We start from the raw sequence: 18,560 nt of genomic DNA, 5'->3' as shown, positions 1-18,560 counted from the left end.
CCTCAATAATGTAGATGCGCCTCATCCATTTAGTTGGAGGCCTGAAGAACAAAAAGTGAGGTTTCCCAGAGAAGAAGAAATTCTGCCTCCGGCCCACAGCCTGCACCCCTGCCCGAGTTTCCAGCCTGCTGGCTTGCTCTGCAGATTTCAGACTTGTCAGCCCCTGCAAACTCATGAGCCAAATTCCTGTAATTACGTAAGTATTATAGAATCTCCTTTTGACTCTGTTTCCCTGGATAACCCTGATCAAAACATTTGTTCTAGTAACCTTAGGAAATGAAAACAGGTAGCCAATAATGGTATTGTTTGATCTATATAGCAGCAAAGACCAAAAGTAGGTAGGTCACAGATTGAGGTCAGACATCAAAATAAAAAAGCACCAATCTTCTCTTAGTTTCTACGCTTGAGCAAGTTTGAGCCAGTCAATGGAAGGGAAGACCAATTTCCCCCTGAGGAGTTCTCCAAATCTTTTAAAAATGGACCCACATTAGTTTTACCTGGGAAATATAATGTAATATACCTAAGAAAGAAAAATAACACAAAACATTTAAAGTTTTGTTGAGTAAAGAGTGTGAGCTGACATGGATACCAGGAGAACCAAAATGCTCTCATAGAACTTTGTTACAGTGGGAGCATTTCAAGGTCAGGTGGATAAAGAGAAGCCTGCCCAGGTTAGCTGGACAGGGGGCCAATGAGTACAAACACTGTGGTCACTTCTCCACTGCCTAAGTGAGTCAGTTAGATGGCTATGCTTAGCAGTTGTCATAAACCTCACGTTTGCTCCCTAAGCCTCGGATTAAAGGCCACAGTGGCAGAAAAGGCCAAGCGAAAGCCTCTGAAAGTATACTCCCTCCAAGACGGTAAATCAGAAAAATACCACCTATTACATGGAACTATGGGGATTCAGCATCGCTCTCTAAGGAGTGCACCACCAGCATCGTGTCCCTGTTTAACTTGCCCCTCTGACACGTGCAAAAGTCAGATGGATCAGAGCAGCTGCCAGCAGACTGTTGGGAACCTAATCAAGTGGTTTCCCCACCCTCAGGTGCCGGGCTCAGCTGCACATATCATGCAGCTATTGATCTAGTGGATTTCCCAGGAAGGATGGTGAGGAACAGTTTACATTCACTTGGAATGATTACCTTCATAATCTTGACCCAGGGTCATGTTAACATTCCTGTGATAGAGGGACCTTGTTTACTTGGAACTTCTGCAGAACCTCAGGCTGGTCCATTCTACTGATGGCATCACTTTAATTGGACCTGGGGAGCAGAAAGTAGCTTTATAAGAAATGCCCTTGTGAGGCACATTATGCCCCACAAACAGTGATAAAGGTATAAAAATCCAGGATCCTGCCACACTGGTGATGTTTTTAGACCTTCAGAAGTCTGTGACATGCTAAGACACACCCAAAGAAATGAGCAAGTTAATACCCCTTGCACCTTTCACCACTAAGAAAAGCGTAATGCCTGGTAGTCCTTTTTGGATTTTGGAGAAAGCACATGCCACATTTAGGAAAACAAGCTCTGACTTATTTGTCACTTGACTCAGACAGCAGGTAGCTTTGAGTGGAGCTTTGCAGCAGATTTAAGTGGTGGAGAAGCATCCTTGTCCCTGAGATCATACAGCTCAGCAGAGCAGAGCCCATGGTGTTAGGGGTATTTGTGGAACATAAGGCTGCCATTTAGAGTCCTTCGCAAGCCCCAGTATGAGAGTCCCAGCACAGACCCGTTTGGGCTTGGAACAAGGCTATGCCGTCTGAAGCAGAGAACTATTCACCATTCTGAAAGCAGAGCCTGGATGCTACTGGACTTCAGCAAGATTGAAATACCAGCCAAGGGATATTAAAGTAATTGTGCAGCTGGGGCTGCTCACCTTGATCTGGATACCACATTAATCATAAGTTTGGCAGGGGCAGAGGGTGGGAGGCATAATAGGCATCCATCACATTGTGGAAAAGTAGATTCTGGATTAGACCTAAGCAAGTTCAAGACAGCGTAAGTAAGTCATATGAACAGGTGTCCCAGACCCTTCCATTACTGAGGGACATCAATGCCTCACCTTCAGTGAGTGAACGGAAAGGGAACAGCTAACAAAGAAGGGAAAACTGAGGCCTGGCTCATGGATAAGTTGACTTGCTATGTTTGCCAGCTGACAGTAGGCCACCATTGCCCTACACTTCGCATCAGAGAAGGCCCTAAAGACAGCGTGGAGGGGAAGTCCTGCATGGTTCATTTTACCATCAGCTTTCTACGAAGAAAGCAATGGCCTAAGGTGAGTATAGACATAGATTCCCGGGCTGGTTAATCAAGGACCAGGAGGGAGTAAGACTGGAAAAGTGGAGGCAAGGAGATATGAGGAAGAATCATGTAGATGGACCTCCGGGAGTGAACACAAAGTGTGCAGATCCTTATGTCCCGTACCAACATCCGCCAGACACCATTGACCACAGAGGAGGCACTGGACAACCAGTGGCACCAACTCGTCCACTGGAAGTCAGCCAGCTGCTTCCCTCTGCCGCCCCGGTGCTGAACAGAATAGCCTCACTGGCAGGCATGGAGGCTGACAGGGGAGAGATAAACATTAAATAAACAAAACAATTACAGCTCTTTGCCACATCTACCACGAGAATGAAGACCATTCTCAGCAATGAGACTGTCGACATTCCAGAAAATGTCGACATCACTCTGAAGGGACGCACAGTTATTGTGACGGGCCCCAGAGGCACCCTGCGGAGGGACTTCAATCACATCAATGTAAAACTTTCTCTTTGCAAAGAAAAAGAAGAGGCTCCGGGTTGACAAGTGGTGGGGAAATAGAAAAGAACTGGCTACTGTTCACACTATCTGTAGTCACGTACAGAACAGGATCAAGGGTATTACGCTGGGCTTCCATTACAAGATGAGGTCTGTGTATGCTCACATCCCCATCAACGTCGTTATTCAGGATGGTTCGCTTGTTGAAATCTGAAATTTCTTGGGTGAAAAATACATACACAGGGTTCACGTGAGGCCAGGTGTTGCTTGTTCAGTATCTCAAACTCAGAAAGATGAGTTAATTCTTGAGGGAAATGACATTGAACTGGTATCAAATTCAGCTGCTTTGATTCAGCAAGCCACGACAGTTAAAAACAAGGATATCAGAAAATTTTTGGATGGTGTCTATGTTTCTGAAAAATGAACAGTCCAGTAGGCTGATAAATAGTATCTAAGTTGTCTGGGTCCAGGAAGAGCAAGATGCCAGATGACTCTTCAGATTCATTTGTGATATCTTAAGGATACAATAAAAGCTGTGTTGACTGGGGGGAAAAAACCCCATTACACAAATAATTGTTTGATAGTGACCTAAAAGTGCAAAACAGGGAACCAACCTTATTCTGGAGCAAGAGAAAAGGCTTCCCTAGAGAGTAAGACCTGAAAGTTGAACATCGAACTGAAGGTAACTTGACAAAGCAGAGCCAGGAAAGACAGGAAGAGTGTAGCAGAAAATGTGGGTGAAAGCCCTGGCTGAGCAAAGAAAAGAGGACTGACTGGCTACACGGGAGAGGCAGAAGAGCCAGGGAGGGACCAATAAAGCAGGGCCTTTCAGTCCGTGCTCAGGGAGCCTTTGTTGCTGTGGCTGCTGCTGCTGCTCTTGGTGTTGTGGTTGTAGTAGCTTCTCGCCCCACCCCTCTTTCCTTAGTTGCCCTCTGTTCAACTTTCAGGTCTTACTTCTGCAGTAAACATTCCCTGGTTCCCCAGATTAGTGTTGGTTTTTGATGTCTGTGTTTATTTTAAGAGCAGTGGAAACCATTGAAAAACGACTGGGCAATAGATGAGAATTTGGTATGGACTGGCATATAGATGATATATGTAGAGCAAAAGGAAGGGAAAGCATGCCACAGGACACTGAAACGGCCACCTGGAAAGATCTACACGGTGAGAAACTTAGGCCTCCTGCCAACAGCCAGAGCTAACTCTCCCGCCATGTGAATGAACCATCTGGGAAGTGGGTTCTCCAGTCCCAGTCAAGCCTTCAGATACTAAAACCTGAGCTGACATCTTTACTAAAACCTCATGTGAAACCTTGAGTCAGAACCATCCAGCTAAGTAGCTCCAGAATCTCTTACCCACAGAAACTATGATATAATAAGTGTATGTTGTTTAAATCACTAAGTTTGGGGGGAATCTATTAGGCATTAGTAGATAACTGATAGAGATACTACAAAACTGTGAAGGAGTTTATAATTCCTGGTGCTCAGTGAAACTTAAGTAAATTTAAGAGCCATAATGAATGCAACTCTAAACTTCTCTAACGAGCTATTGGTATAGTGGTAGGCCCAGAGACACCTTGCTTTCACTTCCTTGCTGAAGGATAAATGGTAGTTCCAGAGATGACAAGAGAAAATTTCCTAGAGAAGGAAGCATTTAATCTAGACTTGGAACTTTAGGTTACATTTTAGTGGATAGGACTGGAAAATAGATGCCTGGATTAGCATATTGGCAGTGACAGAATATATAAGTTCTGAGAACCATAAAGTAGCTGAATAGAGCACAGGGAAACTTCTAGAAAAATAGTTCTCAGAGTGGGACATCTTGGGGGTTTATTTAAAATACAAGCCCTGGGTCCCTTTCACAAAGTTGATTTGGCAGACTTAATAAGGGCCCAGGAACCTCTTTGTAATGACTATTCCAACTGGTTCTCATGCAGGTAGATGATCCTTGAAGTACAATTGGAGAAACTGTGTAAAAGGGATAATGAGACCTCAGTCTATAAACAAAGATTAGGACCAGATAACTGGGATTTACATGCTGATCTGGGCTATGTGGTTGATATATGATAGCCAGTGAGACACTGCTGAATTTTTAACAAGTTTTTATTATGAAAATTTTCATGTGTAAGTACAACTAATTGTCTAATGCATCTTTACATCACCTATATCTAGCAATTGTCAAGATTTTTGTACATTTGCTTCATTATTCCTTTTCAGTAGACCTCATGTTATTTCATCCTTACATGCATGTAAATGTGGTTCCAAAGGTACAGACACCTTTTTAGATAACCACATTGCCTTTATCACAGCTGGAGAAAATTAACAGTAACTTGGTTGGTATCATATAATACTGAACTTATATCCACATTTTATCAACTGTTTAAAAAAAAAAAAGTCCTTTTACTATTGAATCCGAATCCAAACAAGGTCCAAACAAGGTCCACACATTGCTTTTCGTGCTATATCTTGGGCTGTCTTGCTCAAGAGCGATCCTTCCTCACCTCCCTCCTTCTTCTTTGTTGAAACTGAACATTTGTTCTATGGAATGTTACATGATGTGGGTTTGCCTTTTTGCACTCTTGTGGTGTCATTTAACTTAACATGGTATCCCCCATCTTTAAGTTCAGATTCATTTTCTTCTTTTTTTAAAGAATATTTCATAGGGGTCTGAGTACTTCATAATGCATGAAAAATTAGGAAGCATAGAATATCAGTGTCTTCTTAGGTGTTAAAATTGATGAATGAGTTCAAATGGTGACAGATTGATTGCTACATTGTCAAATTCCCCCAACAAACTTTGGTCTAATTTCATTCGTTGTTAATGATTGCTTAAATAAAATTTTTATTAGAGGTTGCAAAATGTTGATTTTTCTATATTTTATTTTTTCTACCCTTATTAGATGGAATTATTCTGAAAATAAATTTCCCAGGCGAACTGAGACCATTTGATTACTCTGAAATACCATTTATATAGGATTGATAGGATAAATGCTTAATTCTTTCTCATAATTGCTAACTGTTAAGGTAAAGTTACAAACAATAGTTGACAATACTTTTTGGGGTGTTTTTTTTTTTGGTTTGGTTGGTAGGTTGGTGGTTTTTCATGTTTGTAAACTGATCAGAACACAGCTTAAAATAATTCATTTTGACTTGGAAGTTTTTATTTTAAATAACCTACAGAGGAATGCATTTCAAGTTAACATTCAATTTTTGGCATCTCTTGAGAAACATTTTTTGAGTTCTTGTGAATTGAATAATCATTAAAACCTGAGAATCATAAACCCATTAGATACATACTCTGTGGCCAGGCAGAACAAAATTTAACTTGAGGTTTGAGCAATAACTACAGGCCTTAGTGCTTGTATAATACTTGGATAGATGTGAATAGGTAACTAGACATGTAAAGAATAAACTAAATATGCCTGCATGGTTTTGTTTTCCTTCATTTTTATTTGAGACCATCGTAAACTTACAGAAAAGTTGCAAGCACAGTGTGAGGAACTTTTCACCAAGCTGTCTGAGAGTAAGCTGAGTAGTCCCTAAAAAGGAGAACATTCTCTTCTCTTATATTACCACAGTAAAACCAGCAGAATCAGGAAACTAACACTGCTCCCATCTATTTCCCAGACACCATTCAAGTTTTCTCAATTGTTCCAATGATGCTCTTTATTAGAAAAGGACAGTTTAGATTCAGGCATCAGATTTATTATCAGGTCTCTTTATCTTCCTCTAGCCTGGAATAGTTCCTGAGCCTTTGCCTTTCATCATCTTGACACTTCTAAAGATTACAGGATAGCTGTTTTCTAGAACGTCCTTCAGTTTGAGTTGGTTCGATGTTTTCTCTTGATTGGATTCAGATATGCATCTTTGGCAGGAATATCATACCATCTATGCTGTGTTCTCTGCATCCTAACACACGGCACATAAATTTGACTTGTCCCATTGCTGGTGATGTAAACTTTGATCACTTCATTAAGCTGGTGTCTGTCATACTTCCCCATGGTAGTAGAGTCCATCTTCTTTTACTCATAATCAATGCATATTTTCCAAGTATTTATCAAACTTACAATGTATTCATCAATCCTCTGTATGTAACAGATCCCGGCTGTCCAGGCACAGAAAACCCCCTCTTTCTGCTTAAATTTCCATATCCTGTACTGCGGCCATCGTCCAGCCCCTACAGACACCAGCATTACTTAGAGTTTCACATCCCTTGACAGGAAGCCTCTGCAGAGCCTACTCACACTACTCAGCTCTGATCCCTCCCTCAGGGCAGATGGCTAGCTTCCTCTGCCCACCTAATGAAAGAGAAGGAACGAAAAGGGAAGGTGAAGAAAAAGAGCTTCCTGTTTATTCTCAGGGCAAAATAAAAGTTATTTTACCACAAACTACACACACACACACACACAAATCTATCTCCAATAAGCTATAGATGTGTCTGTGTGTGTTTGTGTGTGTAACTAAATCCAGTCCAGCCCCAGAGATTCGTCTGTCCAAGGAGTTCTAAATGGCAGGTTGGATCAAGCCCCTGCTAGTACTAGTGAGAACAACTTTCAGTCGTTTCTGGGCACTGCAAAACCAGGTTCTACGGAGCTGTCTCTGCTGGCGTTTCTTTTCACTCTCTTCCAGAGGACGAAACTCCTTTGGGGACGACAGGCATCTCTAAGGTAGAAAGCCGCAATTGCACCCGCCAGTTGCGTCCCACTCCCGCGCCCCAGGTGCCGTGCAGGAGAGCGCCCCGAGGTGGGGCGTGTTGGGCGCAAGCAGGGGCGTGCCCGGGGCAGGGCGTTTCTGATTGGCTTATTTGCTGAGAATACCGAAGGCGGGTCGACGCGGCGGCTGGGTGGTGCTCACCTGGGAGATGTTGCCTCAGCTTCGCCCAGACCTCCCGGGTTTTAGCGCTTCCGCCCGGCCGCGGCGGGGAGAGGGATTGGAGGGAGGAAAATGGTGGAGGAGAGCACACCCTAATCCAGCAGGGGTGGAGGGAGTTAGGCTGTAGTTTCTGGGGGTTTGCCGGAAAATCCACACGCGGTATTAAACCTGGGGCTCCTGAGGCTGAAGGGTAGGTAATTCCTGTACCTTGAGGATTCAGAATTGCCCCGAACGCAGGCGCCTTTCATTTACCTTTGGGCACCCTCCGCCTTTGGGCACTCTCCGCTTGCTCCGCATTTAGTAAGGAATCCTACGGCAGGTGTTGAAACTATAAAATATCCCTGCCCTAAAACTACTTGGCGGAGAGTTTTCTGCAAATTACAATCCTAGTTGGTGCTGGGAAAAGGGGACGAAGAGAATTTTCCAGGGGATGGGGGTCTGTAATTTGGTACATAACTGTACCAGTTTTACTTTCCATTAAGAGACTACATTAAGTCGACCTGGAGCGAGAGCTGAAAAATGAGAAACGTATTCTGAGATAGGTTTTTTTTTTTAATTCTAACATTGATTTTAAATGGTGGGCGTCACTTAGCAATTATATATCTAAGAACACACATATTATGAAAGATTTATATACACACACATGTATCACATGCATACATATACATATGCCATATACATGAGAGATTTTAAATGTGTGAGCGCCAACGGTGGGAGCTTTGATCCTAGTTTGGACGCAGCAAAGGACAGGCGGGTTTCTCACCTCCCCGCGCCAGGCGGGTCCAGCCTCGCCTGGAGCCGCTCGCCCGCCCACAGTCGCACACGTCTGACCCTAGTCCGACGGGGCTCCAGCCGAGTGGCTGCTCCGCATCCCGTCACGCACCCCAGCCGCTGGCGGGGTGACACACAACGGAGTCAAATTACAACCCACAATTAACATATGAATTTACAAACTTAAAAGAGAAGAGAAGAAAAAAAAAAACAAAAACCTAGAGCGGGCGCTTGAGCCCTCGGAGAGCAGGAACTTTTTTTCTCCGGGTGTAAAAACTCTTTGATTGGCTGCTCGCACGCGCCTGCCGGCGCCCGCCATTGGCTGAGCAGACACGCGACCGGCGCGAGGAGGGGGCTGGGAGAGGAGCGGGGGGAGACACACTGGCGCGTGCCGCTTTTTAAAGGGGCGCAGCGCCTTCGGCAACCGGAGAAGCTTCGTTGCACGCGACCTGGTGTGTGATCTCCGAGTGGGTGGGGGAGGGTCGAGGAGGGGAAAAAAAGTAAGACATTGCAGTAAAGACCCGGGAAGGGTTTTTTGTTGAGCGGGTTCGCCAGTTCCTACTTTGACCCTGCGCCTCCGAGCTTCTGCAGTGCAATGTCCCGCCTGCTACATGCAGAAGAGTGGGCTGAAGTGAAGGAGTTGGGGGACCACCATCGCCATCCCCAGCCGCACCACCTCCCGCAGCCGCCGCCGCCACAGACACCTGCGACCCTGCAGACTAGGGAGCATCCCGTCTACCCAGCCGAGCTGTCCCTCCTGGACAGCACCGACCCACGCGCCTGGCTGGCTCCCACTTTGCAGGGCATCTGCACGGCACGCGCCGCCCAGTACTTGCTCCACTCCCCAGAGCTGGGTGCCTCGGAGGCCCCGGCTCCCCGGGACGAGGCGGACGGCCGAGGGGAACTGGTGAGAAGGAGCGGCGGCGGCTGCAGCAGCAAGAGCCCCGGGCCGGTGAAAGTGCGGGAACAGCTGTGCAAGCTGAAAGGCGGGGTAGTGGTAGACGAGCTGAGCTGCAGCCGCCAGCGCGCCCCTTCCAGCAAACAGGTGAACGGGGTGCAGAAGCAAAGGCGGCTAGCGGCCAACGCCAGGGAGCGACGCAGGATGCACGGGCTGAACCACGCCTTCGACCAGCTGCGCAACGTTATCCCGTCCTTCAACAACGACAAGAAGCTGTCCAAGTACGAGACCCTGCAGATGGCCCAGATCTACATCAACGCGTTGTCCGAGCTGCTTCAAACCCCCAGCGGAGGGGACCAACCGCCGCCGCCACCAGCATCTTGCAAGAGTGACCACCACCACCTTCGCGCAGCAGCCCCCTACGAAGCAGGTGCGGGCACCGCGACTGCAGCTGGGACGTCGCCGGCCTCCGGAGGGGGCCAGCGGCCAACCCCACCCGGAAGCTGCCGGACTCGCTTTTCGGCCCCGGCCTCGGCAGGAGGATACTCGGTGCAGCTAGAAGCTCTGCACTTCTCGACTTTCGAGGACAGCGCCCTGACGGCGATGATGGCGCAAAAGAACCTGTCGCCTTCGCTGCCGGGGGGCATCCTGCAGCCAGTGCAGGAGGAAAGTAGCAAAACTTCGCCCCGGTCCCACAGAAGCGACGGGGAGTTTTCCCCTCATTCCCATTACAGTGACTCGGATGAGGCAAGTTAGGAAGGTGACAGAAACCTGCAAAACTGAGACAGAAACAAAATCGCCCTTTCCCAGTGTGCGGAAAGCCCCGCGGTTAAAGATCTCCGCACCCATTTAATTTTTGCTAAGCGATGGTCGTTGTTTAGCAACGACTTGGCTTCAAATGGCAGCTACATTTGATGGTTTGCAAAAGCAGCAGCTATTCCAAACTTCCTATCGTCCATGTTGTTTGATGAAAGCTTGCTGTTGAAGTTGAGTTCTTTCCTCCCACCTTCTGCTGCCCCTGTAGATAGATGAGGTATAATTATATGTACTCCTACATAGCATCATTATTCTAGTTCCCTGCTGCCAATACGCTGCTAAAACGTCGCATCTTCCTCTCTGTCGCTGGTTTGTGTTTAATTTATTTTATGCCCTGGGCATCCATCCCTGTGTGTTGCGCGCACTAACGTGTGGGAGAGTTAGTATTTCTAAGTTGTCTCCCAATATGCATTATGAAACGCAAAGTTAATGCTTCCAAAGTGAATATCTTTTGACTATGGAATTGTTAGAAAACAAGGAACTTTGAGGTTTATACATTGTATAAACATACCCAGGATGTTTAGCGGACCGCGAGAGCATTGGCGTCTTTTAGGAAACTTGGCGCACGCACTTTATCAGCCGCTAATGCTGTGGCTCCGGGACAAACTCAACTGCCAACTGCAGACCAGTTCTGTTTTTGTTTTTGTTTTTTAAACACGGCCACTTATTATTATTAAGGTCTTTGCAAATGTTTGTTTAAAAATTAAAATAAAAAAACACATCTAGTAGTGTCAAAAGCATTTGGTCAATTTTATTTTGCTTTGTTAATGTTAGAAAACTTATTTATTATTGAGTGTTTGCGACCATTTCTACTTATCTTGATTCGTTTTTTTTTTACATTTTCTACTCAAAATCATTTTATTTTAATTTAGCAAAGCCAACTGCTATTGTTTTATGTATTCCTTTTGCAAATGGTAAAAATAAACGTGAGAACAACTTTTATTTGTCACTTACTTATTCCATTCTAATATAAGCATTAAAAGCAGTTTTAAATGACCTTGGAGACTTGAACTGTCTTCTAGTAAATGGAAATTTATGATACCTAAGAGTTTTGAAGAATAATTCCATTATAAACTTTATGCCTTCAAGTAGTACCAGAAATCCTACATAGAAAAGCACTGGTCAGTAATTAAATTGTGAGATAAAATTTATCCCAAATTTGCAGCACAACTTTTTTGCCTCTTGAATCTTTCCATTCGTCTTTATTCCCAGCCCCAACAAACTCTGCAAGAGGTTTCAGGTCACCTGGAGTCTAGTGGAGTAGTGGGAGTAGTAGGGAGTAGTGAACTTTGCCAGAAATAGTTATTCCACTTTATAAAAACTTCAGCCAAGACAAAAGGTTTTCTCATAGTTCAAATACACACTACCAACTTTCTCTCCTGTCCTCCCTCCCTCTCTCTCTTTCTCTCCTGTTTGTAGGGGGAGGAGGGGGAGGCACAAGGAGGAAGAGAACAATGGAAAAGAACTTGAGGGGAAAGTGCTATGGGGGTTCATCGATTCAAAAATAGAAGCCTGCAGTTGTCCTAGGAAATTGTTGGGCTACACTCAATTTTTCCTTTCCTAACAATTCTGCTTTTTTCCAATAAAAATAATGTTTGCTTTTGAATTGTCCTTCTGAATTAATGCCTGTGTAGAAAACATACCTCACATTTTTGAGTCAGTTACAGAAATTAAAGTGTGCTCACTCTCATCTCAGGGGCCACAGGAAAAGTATATTCTGGATCTTAAGATCACAGATTTTGAAAAAGCTAATATAGTGCATGTAAGGAGAGATTAGAAAGTGGACTTTTTACAGTGTTTTTGGCAAACTTGAGAGTAAAATTACTTATTAAGCCAAAGATTGGGCGAGTGTCCACTGGATAAACATACTGAATTTGAGAGGTTGATTTTAAGCCAAATCCTCTATATTTTGTATCTTCGTTGGGATAACAAATTGCGAGAACACGGGAGCGGTCGGGTCGGGGTTGGGGTGGAGGGAGGGAAGTGGGAGAAAGTTAGTTTAATTGCTCCTGCAGCGTCTTCTCTCCCCAGCACCTTGAAAAACGGAGTGCACCGCAAATCGTGTTTGCAGAAAGACTAATACTCTAGGGAGCACAGTTCTGGTCTTGAGGGGGGAACCGAGGAACAAGTTATTAACTGACCACCTAGGGCTCCGTGGTTTTCACCTGAAGCCGACCACCAAGGGAAGTCCGAGCCTCCGCCGGCTCTCTGGGAGTTGTGAGCAGCGGCTCGTGACGCTTTCCAGGGGCAGAAACAATGCACCTGTCCCTTAGATAACCTTTTGCACCCAATGAGTCTGCCGGGCTCACGATAAACATCAGGAATCTTCGGGGCTGCTGAATAAATCAAGCGATTGCTTCTAACACATTTCCATTTCGCTTACAATAAGCAGGCTCAACAGGCATGGACATAGAGCTACCTTGCAGGATGAGCGCACACGTATTTTTAGTTATTTGGCTTGGTTTGCTTGCGTGCATGTGTGGCTGGAGAGAGAAGAGAGGACATAGTATTCTTTTACCTGTTATGAATCTGAGTAAGGGAAGGACAGGACTAAGAAAAATAAAGTTGTGATTTTTTTTCTCAAAGAAAACAATCTATATTTCATTCCTCAAAACTATTTATACTCATTTTGTTAGCCAGAGTTAAAAGACTCTTACAAAGTTATTACATTTCTTTTCTTGGACTCCTAGAACTTTCAAAACAGAAATGACATCAGAAACATCTTCCTTCCTATCTTTTATAAATGAGAAAACTACTGCCCCTGACTTGCCCCCAAATTACACAGCCAGAAAATGTCAATATCCAGAACATACTCACTCACATCCACTAGGTCAATGTACCCACATTTTTTTTTCTTTAAGAAAATCAATTGAATAGGAGCTACATCTATGTAAATTTCAGGTCCCCCGCCACCCCCGTACCACAATGATAGTCAGATATTTATACTTGTGAACGTTAGTGGCATTATATATGAATTGAAGAAAATGCCAGCTTCATTTAATGAAGTCACTTTACATTTCTTCTCAAGAGAAGAACAGCCATACAGAATATCAGATTGAAAATTCTATATCACACTGATTGAAAAGTGAGGATGAATTCTTCTGACGCATCAAGATAGGCACAAAAAGACAGATTACTTTGCGGTAAATTAAATACTCAAAGTTCAAATGAGGACTTAACCTCTTTTTTCTTTCCTTCATTTGATTTCTTTTAACACTGGCATTTCTTTGAAAGAGATGTACAATCACATTTCCATGTTAAGGTTCTGCTATGGAGTTTGCATAACAAACGTTTGGCAGCTCGCTCTCTTACACTCCATTAACAAGCTGTAACGTATAGCTGCAGGTTGCTATAATCTCATTAATATTTTGGAAACTTGAATATTGAGTATTTCTGAGCGCTCATTCCCCATATGCCAGACCACTCCTGCCATGCTGACTGGTTCCTTTCTCTCCATTATTAGCAATTAGCTTCTACCTTCCAAAGTCAGATCCAAGTATCCAAGATACTAGCAAAGGAATCAACTATGTGTGCAAGTTAAGCATGCTTAATATCACCCAAACAAACAAAGAGGCAGCATTTCTTAAAGTAATGAAGATAGATAAATCGGGTTAGTCTTTTGCGACACTGCTGGTGCTTTCGAGAGTTTTATATACTTTAAGCAGCTTGCTTTATATTCCGTCTTATATTCTGTCTTCCACCCCACTACCACTTTTATTTGTGGAGGGTTTTGGCTCATCACACTTTTTGAAACTTATTTGATTTCACAGAAAGCTGAAGGAAGAGGCTTTTTGACAACAGGCAAGTTTAAACTCTTCTCCATGGGACCTTGCTAACTGGGGGCCCAGCTTGTCCAGAAAAAAAGAAAAAAGATAAAGAATCTTAACCAACACAGGACCAAAGCTTTCACTAGGCCTTTCTATTGATTTTAGAGACTTAAAGCTGACCCAAGTAAGTAGTCTTTCATGTAAGGGTGTCTTGTAATTATTTCTCTCCTCTGTTCATTTGAATGTTCAAGAAACAGGTGATCAACTTCTGGGCAGTTCCAAAGCCCAGTTAGAGGTGGAAAGTAAAAGTAGCAGACCCATTTGGCAATTGCAGTCTAGACTCGTCATCTGCAATCTGGAAAAACCAGCAAGTACTAGTGAGAGTTACAGACTACCTCTAGCAGCTGAATCGCTTGCAGTTAGTTTTGTGAGGAGGAGTGGGAGATGGGGGTGGGAGGAGGGTAGTTATAAAAAGGTAACGCTTTTACTCGCTGTTCTGGACCCCGCACTCACCAGCCACCCTCAACCCCTAGGCTGAGCAGAGTCCCAGCCGCCGACCACTGAGGTCCCTCCCCTTCTGCTGGGCCACTAACAAGAAAAGGCGAACGGAGAGGAGAATGGGTTAAAATGCTGGGACACCAGGCAGAGGCAGGGGAGGAGAGAAGTCTGGGGGAAGATAAAGAAAAGGACAGGAACCAAGAAGCGTGGGGGTGGTTTGCCGTAATGTGAGTGTTTCTTAATTAGAGAGCGGTTGACAATAGAGGGGCTGGCAGAGGCTCCTGGCCGCGGTGCGGAGCGTCTGGAGCGGAGCACGCGCTGTCAGCTGGTGAGCGCACTCTCCTTTCAGGCAGCTCCCCGGGGAGCAGCGCAGCCACATTTAACACCATCATCACCCCTCCCCGGCCTCCTCCACCCCGGCCTCCTCCTCGTCGACAGCCTTCCTCGGCCCCCCACCGGCAGAACTCACAGAAGCGAGCGTCTCTCGCCGCCTCCCGCGCCCGGCCCCGGCCCCTCTCCTCCCCCGGCTTCGCAGCGGGCGCCGCCACTGCCCACTGCACCTCCCGGCAACCAGCCCGGCGAGAAAAGAAGCCGCGCAAAGTTAAAGCCAAGCAATGCCAAGGGGAGGGGAAGCTGGAGGCGGCGGTGGCAGGCGAGCTGACGGGTCGCCCGGGAAGAGTTGGGCTGGGGACTGAGGCACCTGAAGCAGTGAACCGGGACAGGGAAGCAGGCGCATCCTCCCGCGCAGGGGCCTTGCAAACGCTCTGCGCGACTACTCGGCCCAGGGCTTGCGGTGGAAGATCCACTCACTTTTTCCAGGCAAAGATACAGTTCTCCAGTCCCTCCCTTATTCTAAAATATCCCATATTCTCTCTATATGTGGATGCTGTTAAAATTAGGGTTTCAACTTTAATTGACAACAGAGCACGGGCACTGTCTCCCACAATCCAGGGCTCAGACACGTGTATGACTCACTTTCCTTCAGCTCCTTAAGAAAAGAAAAACAGAACTAAGCATTTTGGTGCAAAGATTTGAGGCCTCTCTATATCCCAGAATTCTTCTCCCTATTTAAGTCCTGCTTCCAAAACCAAAAGGCAAGTAAAATTGGTTTTTGCTGCCTGATCTGCAGGAAGGCCAGGCCTCATGAGTTCCCCCAGGGAAACCAGAAGTTTCCTCCATAGGCATGAAAACAAGCCGCTCTCTAATATAAGTTTGGGGTTTTGGTTTTGGGTTTTTTTGTTTGTTTGTTTTGTTTTGTTTTGTTTTGTTTTGTTTTAACAATTCTGATTAAAGAGTTAAGCAGCTCAGTGATCTGATAAAGGAAATGTGTTCTGATGGCCGGCAGGTTCAGCCCAGCTACTGTCAGGATGACTAAGGAAGGTATGAGTTAGGGTCTGAGGTGGCTGTCTTGGGGTTTTCCAAACCAACAGATGCTCTTTGGGGCCACTTACTTGTCTCTTCTAGAGACAGTTCTCCCTTCCTGCCCCTACAAACTCTTGGTGATGAGATGCTGGTAGGGGAAGGCCTAGGGTTGGGAGGAGTTCTCATTGTGTGGCAGGGGTGGTGGATGAGTTGGCATTTCAGGAAGGAGCAGGTGTCATTTGCGGCCTTTATATCTTAAAAGCCACAAAACTAAGATCTGAAAACATAGGGCCACTGGTTGACCAGGAAAGTGGCAAGTCAGTTCTTTTCCCTTTTAATAACATGTATCTGCTTCTGGAAACAGCCTAGCGGAAATGTACAGGATACTTTTTTTTTCTGAAAATTTCTTATAACCCAAAAGATGTTGATTTGGCAGGTCAAAGAAGAAAGCCAAGAGGCTTCCTACAGGACTCCCAGGTGAATCTGACCCAAGTAGAGCCACGGACTGACCTACAGGAGTCTCTATTAGACCTCTTCTTGAGATTGCCTATAGAAATGGACCCTGGCTAGTAATCCCCTTTTGAGATAGATAGATAGATAGATAGATAGATAGATAGATAGATAGATAGATACTTTTTCCCAAGAAGAGAGAAGCAGACAACTTAGCTTCTTGGATCCTATGGACCTGACTTTGTTGTTTCAGGCCATGGAGCCTGGGACAAGATGCTTGAGGCCTGAGATATTTCAACTCTAAAGTGACACTAGCTGCATTTGGAGGCATAAGGGGATACAAGTCCAGGAGGTACAAGACCCTCTGGCTGGGTGAGAGAAGCCGAAATCATAACCACTGAGTGCTTGTGAAAAGCAGGAGACAAGTATTTCCTTAAGCTACACAAACTCTAAGAGAAATAGAGGGACTGAGTCAGGTTGTCACATGCCCTTAGTTAAAGGTCAGTAAATGAAGTCGCCTCACTGTGAAAACTCAGCATGAATTTAGAGGGCCATTCATGTTGATGGAAGAGTCAGCCACGTATAACCTGACTGAAAAAGTAGTTGTTCCCTTGTTTTGAAAATGATCACTGAGAATACAGAGAAAAGAAATTTTATGATTTAGAAGGCAATGGTTTCATGAAAGAGTGGGAGGAACTTCCTTTGATGACTAATTCTTTTATTCCTTCCAAACTCTTGCCAAACTGCCTCATTCATATTCCCCTGTGTTCCCCTTCTCTTCATCAATGAATGGTCATCTCTTGGTGCTGATGGCAGAGCAGCACTGAGTTAACCGCCGGGATAGAAACACAAAAACAAAACAGAGTCCCTGTCCTTATAGAACTTAGAAGTTGGTGGAATTTCAGAGTAAACATGCAAAAAAAGCTTTGTCCCCTAGGTGAGAGTGGCATTCTTGCTACAGAGAGGCCAACCAGCTTTGTAGTCTTATGTTTGCTGTCAAATTATTTCATCCACAGATCCAAGGGTACCCTGTTCATAGCCTTCATTGCTTCCCTCAAAGAGTTTGCTAATTAGCTCATGCTAATCTTCAAATCAACCGCAATCCCAGTATCTTCCTTTTGAATGCAAAGGATACCCTTATTTTGTTTCTTATGAAGTTATTAGTGAGAGTATAGTCATAAATTCATACCAGAAGAAACTGAGACTCTGAGAGACATTAAATGGCCTGCAGAAGGTAAGGTAGCCTCAGTCCCGCAGAGACCATGGCCACAGAAACCCAGGTCTGCTCTGAGTCTAGGGTCAGAGTTCTACCTACCACATTTCACCTGCTTCAGATGTATATCTTCACAGCCAGCCATTTTACACCTGCTCCTCCTATTCTTAGTCAAACCTGTTGGCGATGGAGATTCCTAAACTCTTTCAGTATACATTTGTTCCAGAGAGAGATCATTCTTTGCAAATGGCCATGGGCCAGACTCCAATTCCATGTGGTAAGTTTTAAGAGTACCTGGTTAGAAACACTTTCATTTCAGATGTCAGCTTTGCTCCTCTGATTCAACTGTTACTGGACATGAGTGTCTCTTATTCTGTATAGAAATTCATTTCTGCTCTCATCTGGAAAAATCCATCCAAATACTAAATACACATGTAGGTTAGGGAATGAGACAAAAGACTGTTATGTGAAAGTGTGTCCTGAAGAGTAATGGCCCCAAAGCAGTTCATTCCCCGTATTTGTCACTCCATCAATGCTTGTAAGGATGGTTAAGAAAGTTGGGCTATAATTTTTATTGTTTCTTTCCGAGGGTGAAGTAAATTAACCTGCTACATTTGTAGCTGTATATTCAGTGATAACATGCATTTTTTATTCACTTGGCATCTGAGCTATTGGCTTTTTCCCCTCAAACCTTTTTCCCCTCAAACCTTTTTCCAAGTAAAGGTTTACCACTGCCTGAGCAGTTTAGTGTCTGAAAAAAATATCTCTTTGTTTTAGAAATTCTGTTCTCTACCTATCATGAATCGGGACTCTTACAGTTCTTTTTATTCATTGGTTTAAGGCAATCTCTTCTGTATTGCATGTGACTTGGATGCTTTCACAAACCCCTCTCCACAGGAGTGAAGTGGAGAGTAGGGAGTATGTGAAAAGCAGAAAATATTTCTAATCAAAAAAGGAATGCTTGCAAGCAGTTACATGGGCCACATTTTAAGACCAAGAAATAAACTTTGTGCTTGCTGTCAAGCCTAGATATTTCCCCACAGGCTATGCACCCCTCACTGCTCCTTCCCACCCACATCCCAGGACAGCTCATAAGGATTTAGTTCAGAGCCCTTTGTGCCAAGACCTAAATCCAGACTGCCTCCTAACATGTCCCGTGTT

The 18,560-nt window shown here is 44.7% G+C and overlaps 1 protein-coding gene and 1 pseudogene across 1 annotated transcript; both read left to right on the top strand.

The window, feature by feature from the left end:
- The first annotated feature begins 2,630 nt into the window (after positions 1-2,630).
- Positions 2,631-3,204, top strand: LOC102534356 (large ribosomal subunit protein uL6 pseudogene; annotated as a pseudogene).
- A 5,617-nt stretch (positions 3,205-8,821) lies between these two features.
- On the top strand, positions 8,822-11,046 carry ATOH1 (atonal bHLH transcription factor 1). Its single transcript, XM_006208959.4, has one exon. The coding sequence runs from the start codon at positions 8,991-8,993 to the stop codon at positions 10,047-10,049; it is 1,059 nt and encodes a 352-aa protein (XP_006209021.1). The 5' UTR covers positions 8,822-8,990; the 3' UTR covers positions 10,050-11,046.
- The last annotated feature ends 7,514 nt before the right edge of the window (positions 11,047-18,560 follow it).

Source organism: Vicugna pacos, chromosome 2 (assembly GCF_048564905.1).
Source record: "Vicugna pacos chromosome 2, VicPac4, whole genome shotgun sequence".
Lineage (NCBI taxonomy): Eukaryota > Metazoa > Chordata > Mammalia > Artiodactyla > Camelidae > Vicugna > Vicugna pacos.
This window is presented reverse-complemented; position numbering and strand designations above follow the sequence as displayed.

Bases quoted from the DNA above. Each gene is read 5' to 3' on its own strand.
- ATOH1 (XM_006208959.4), top strand. From the start codon at position 8,991: ATGTCCCGCCTGCTACATGCAGAAGAGTGGGCTGAAGTGAAGGAGTTG.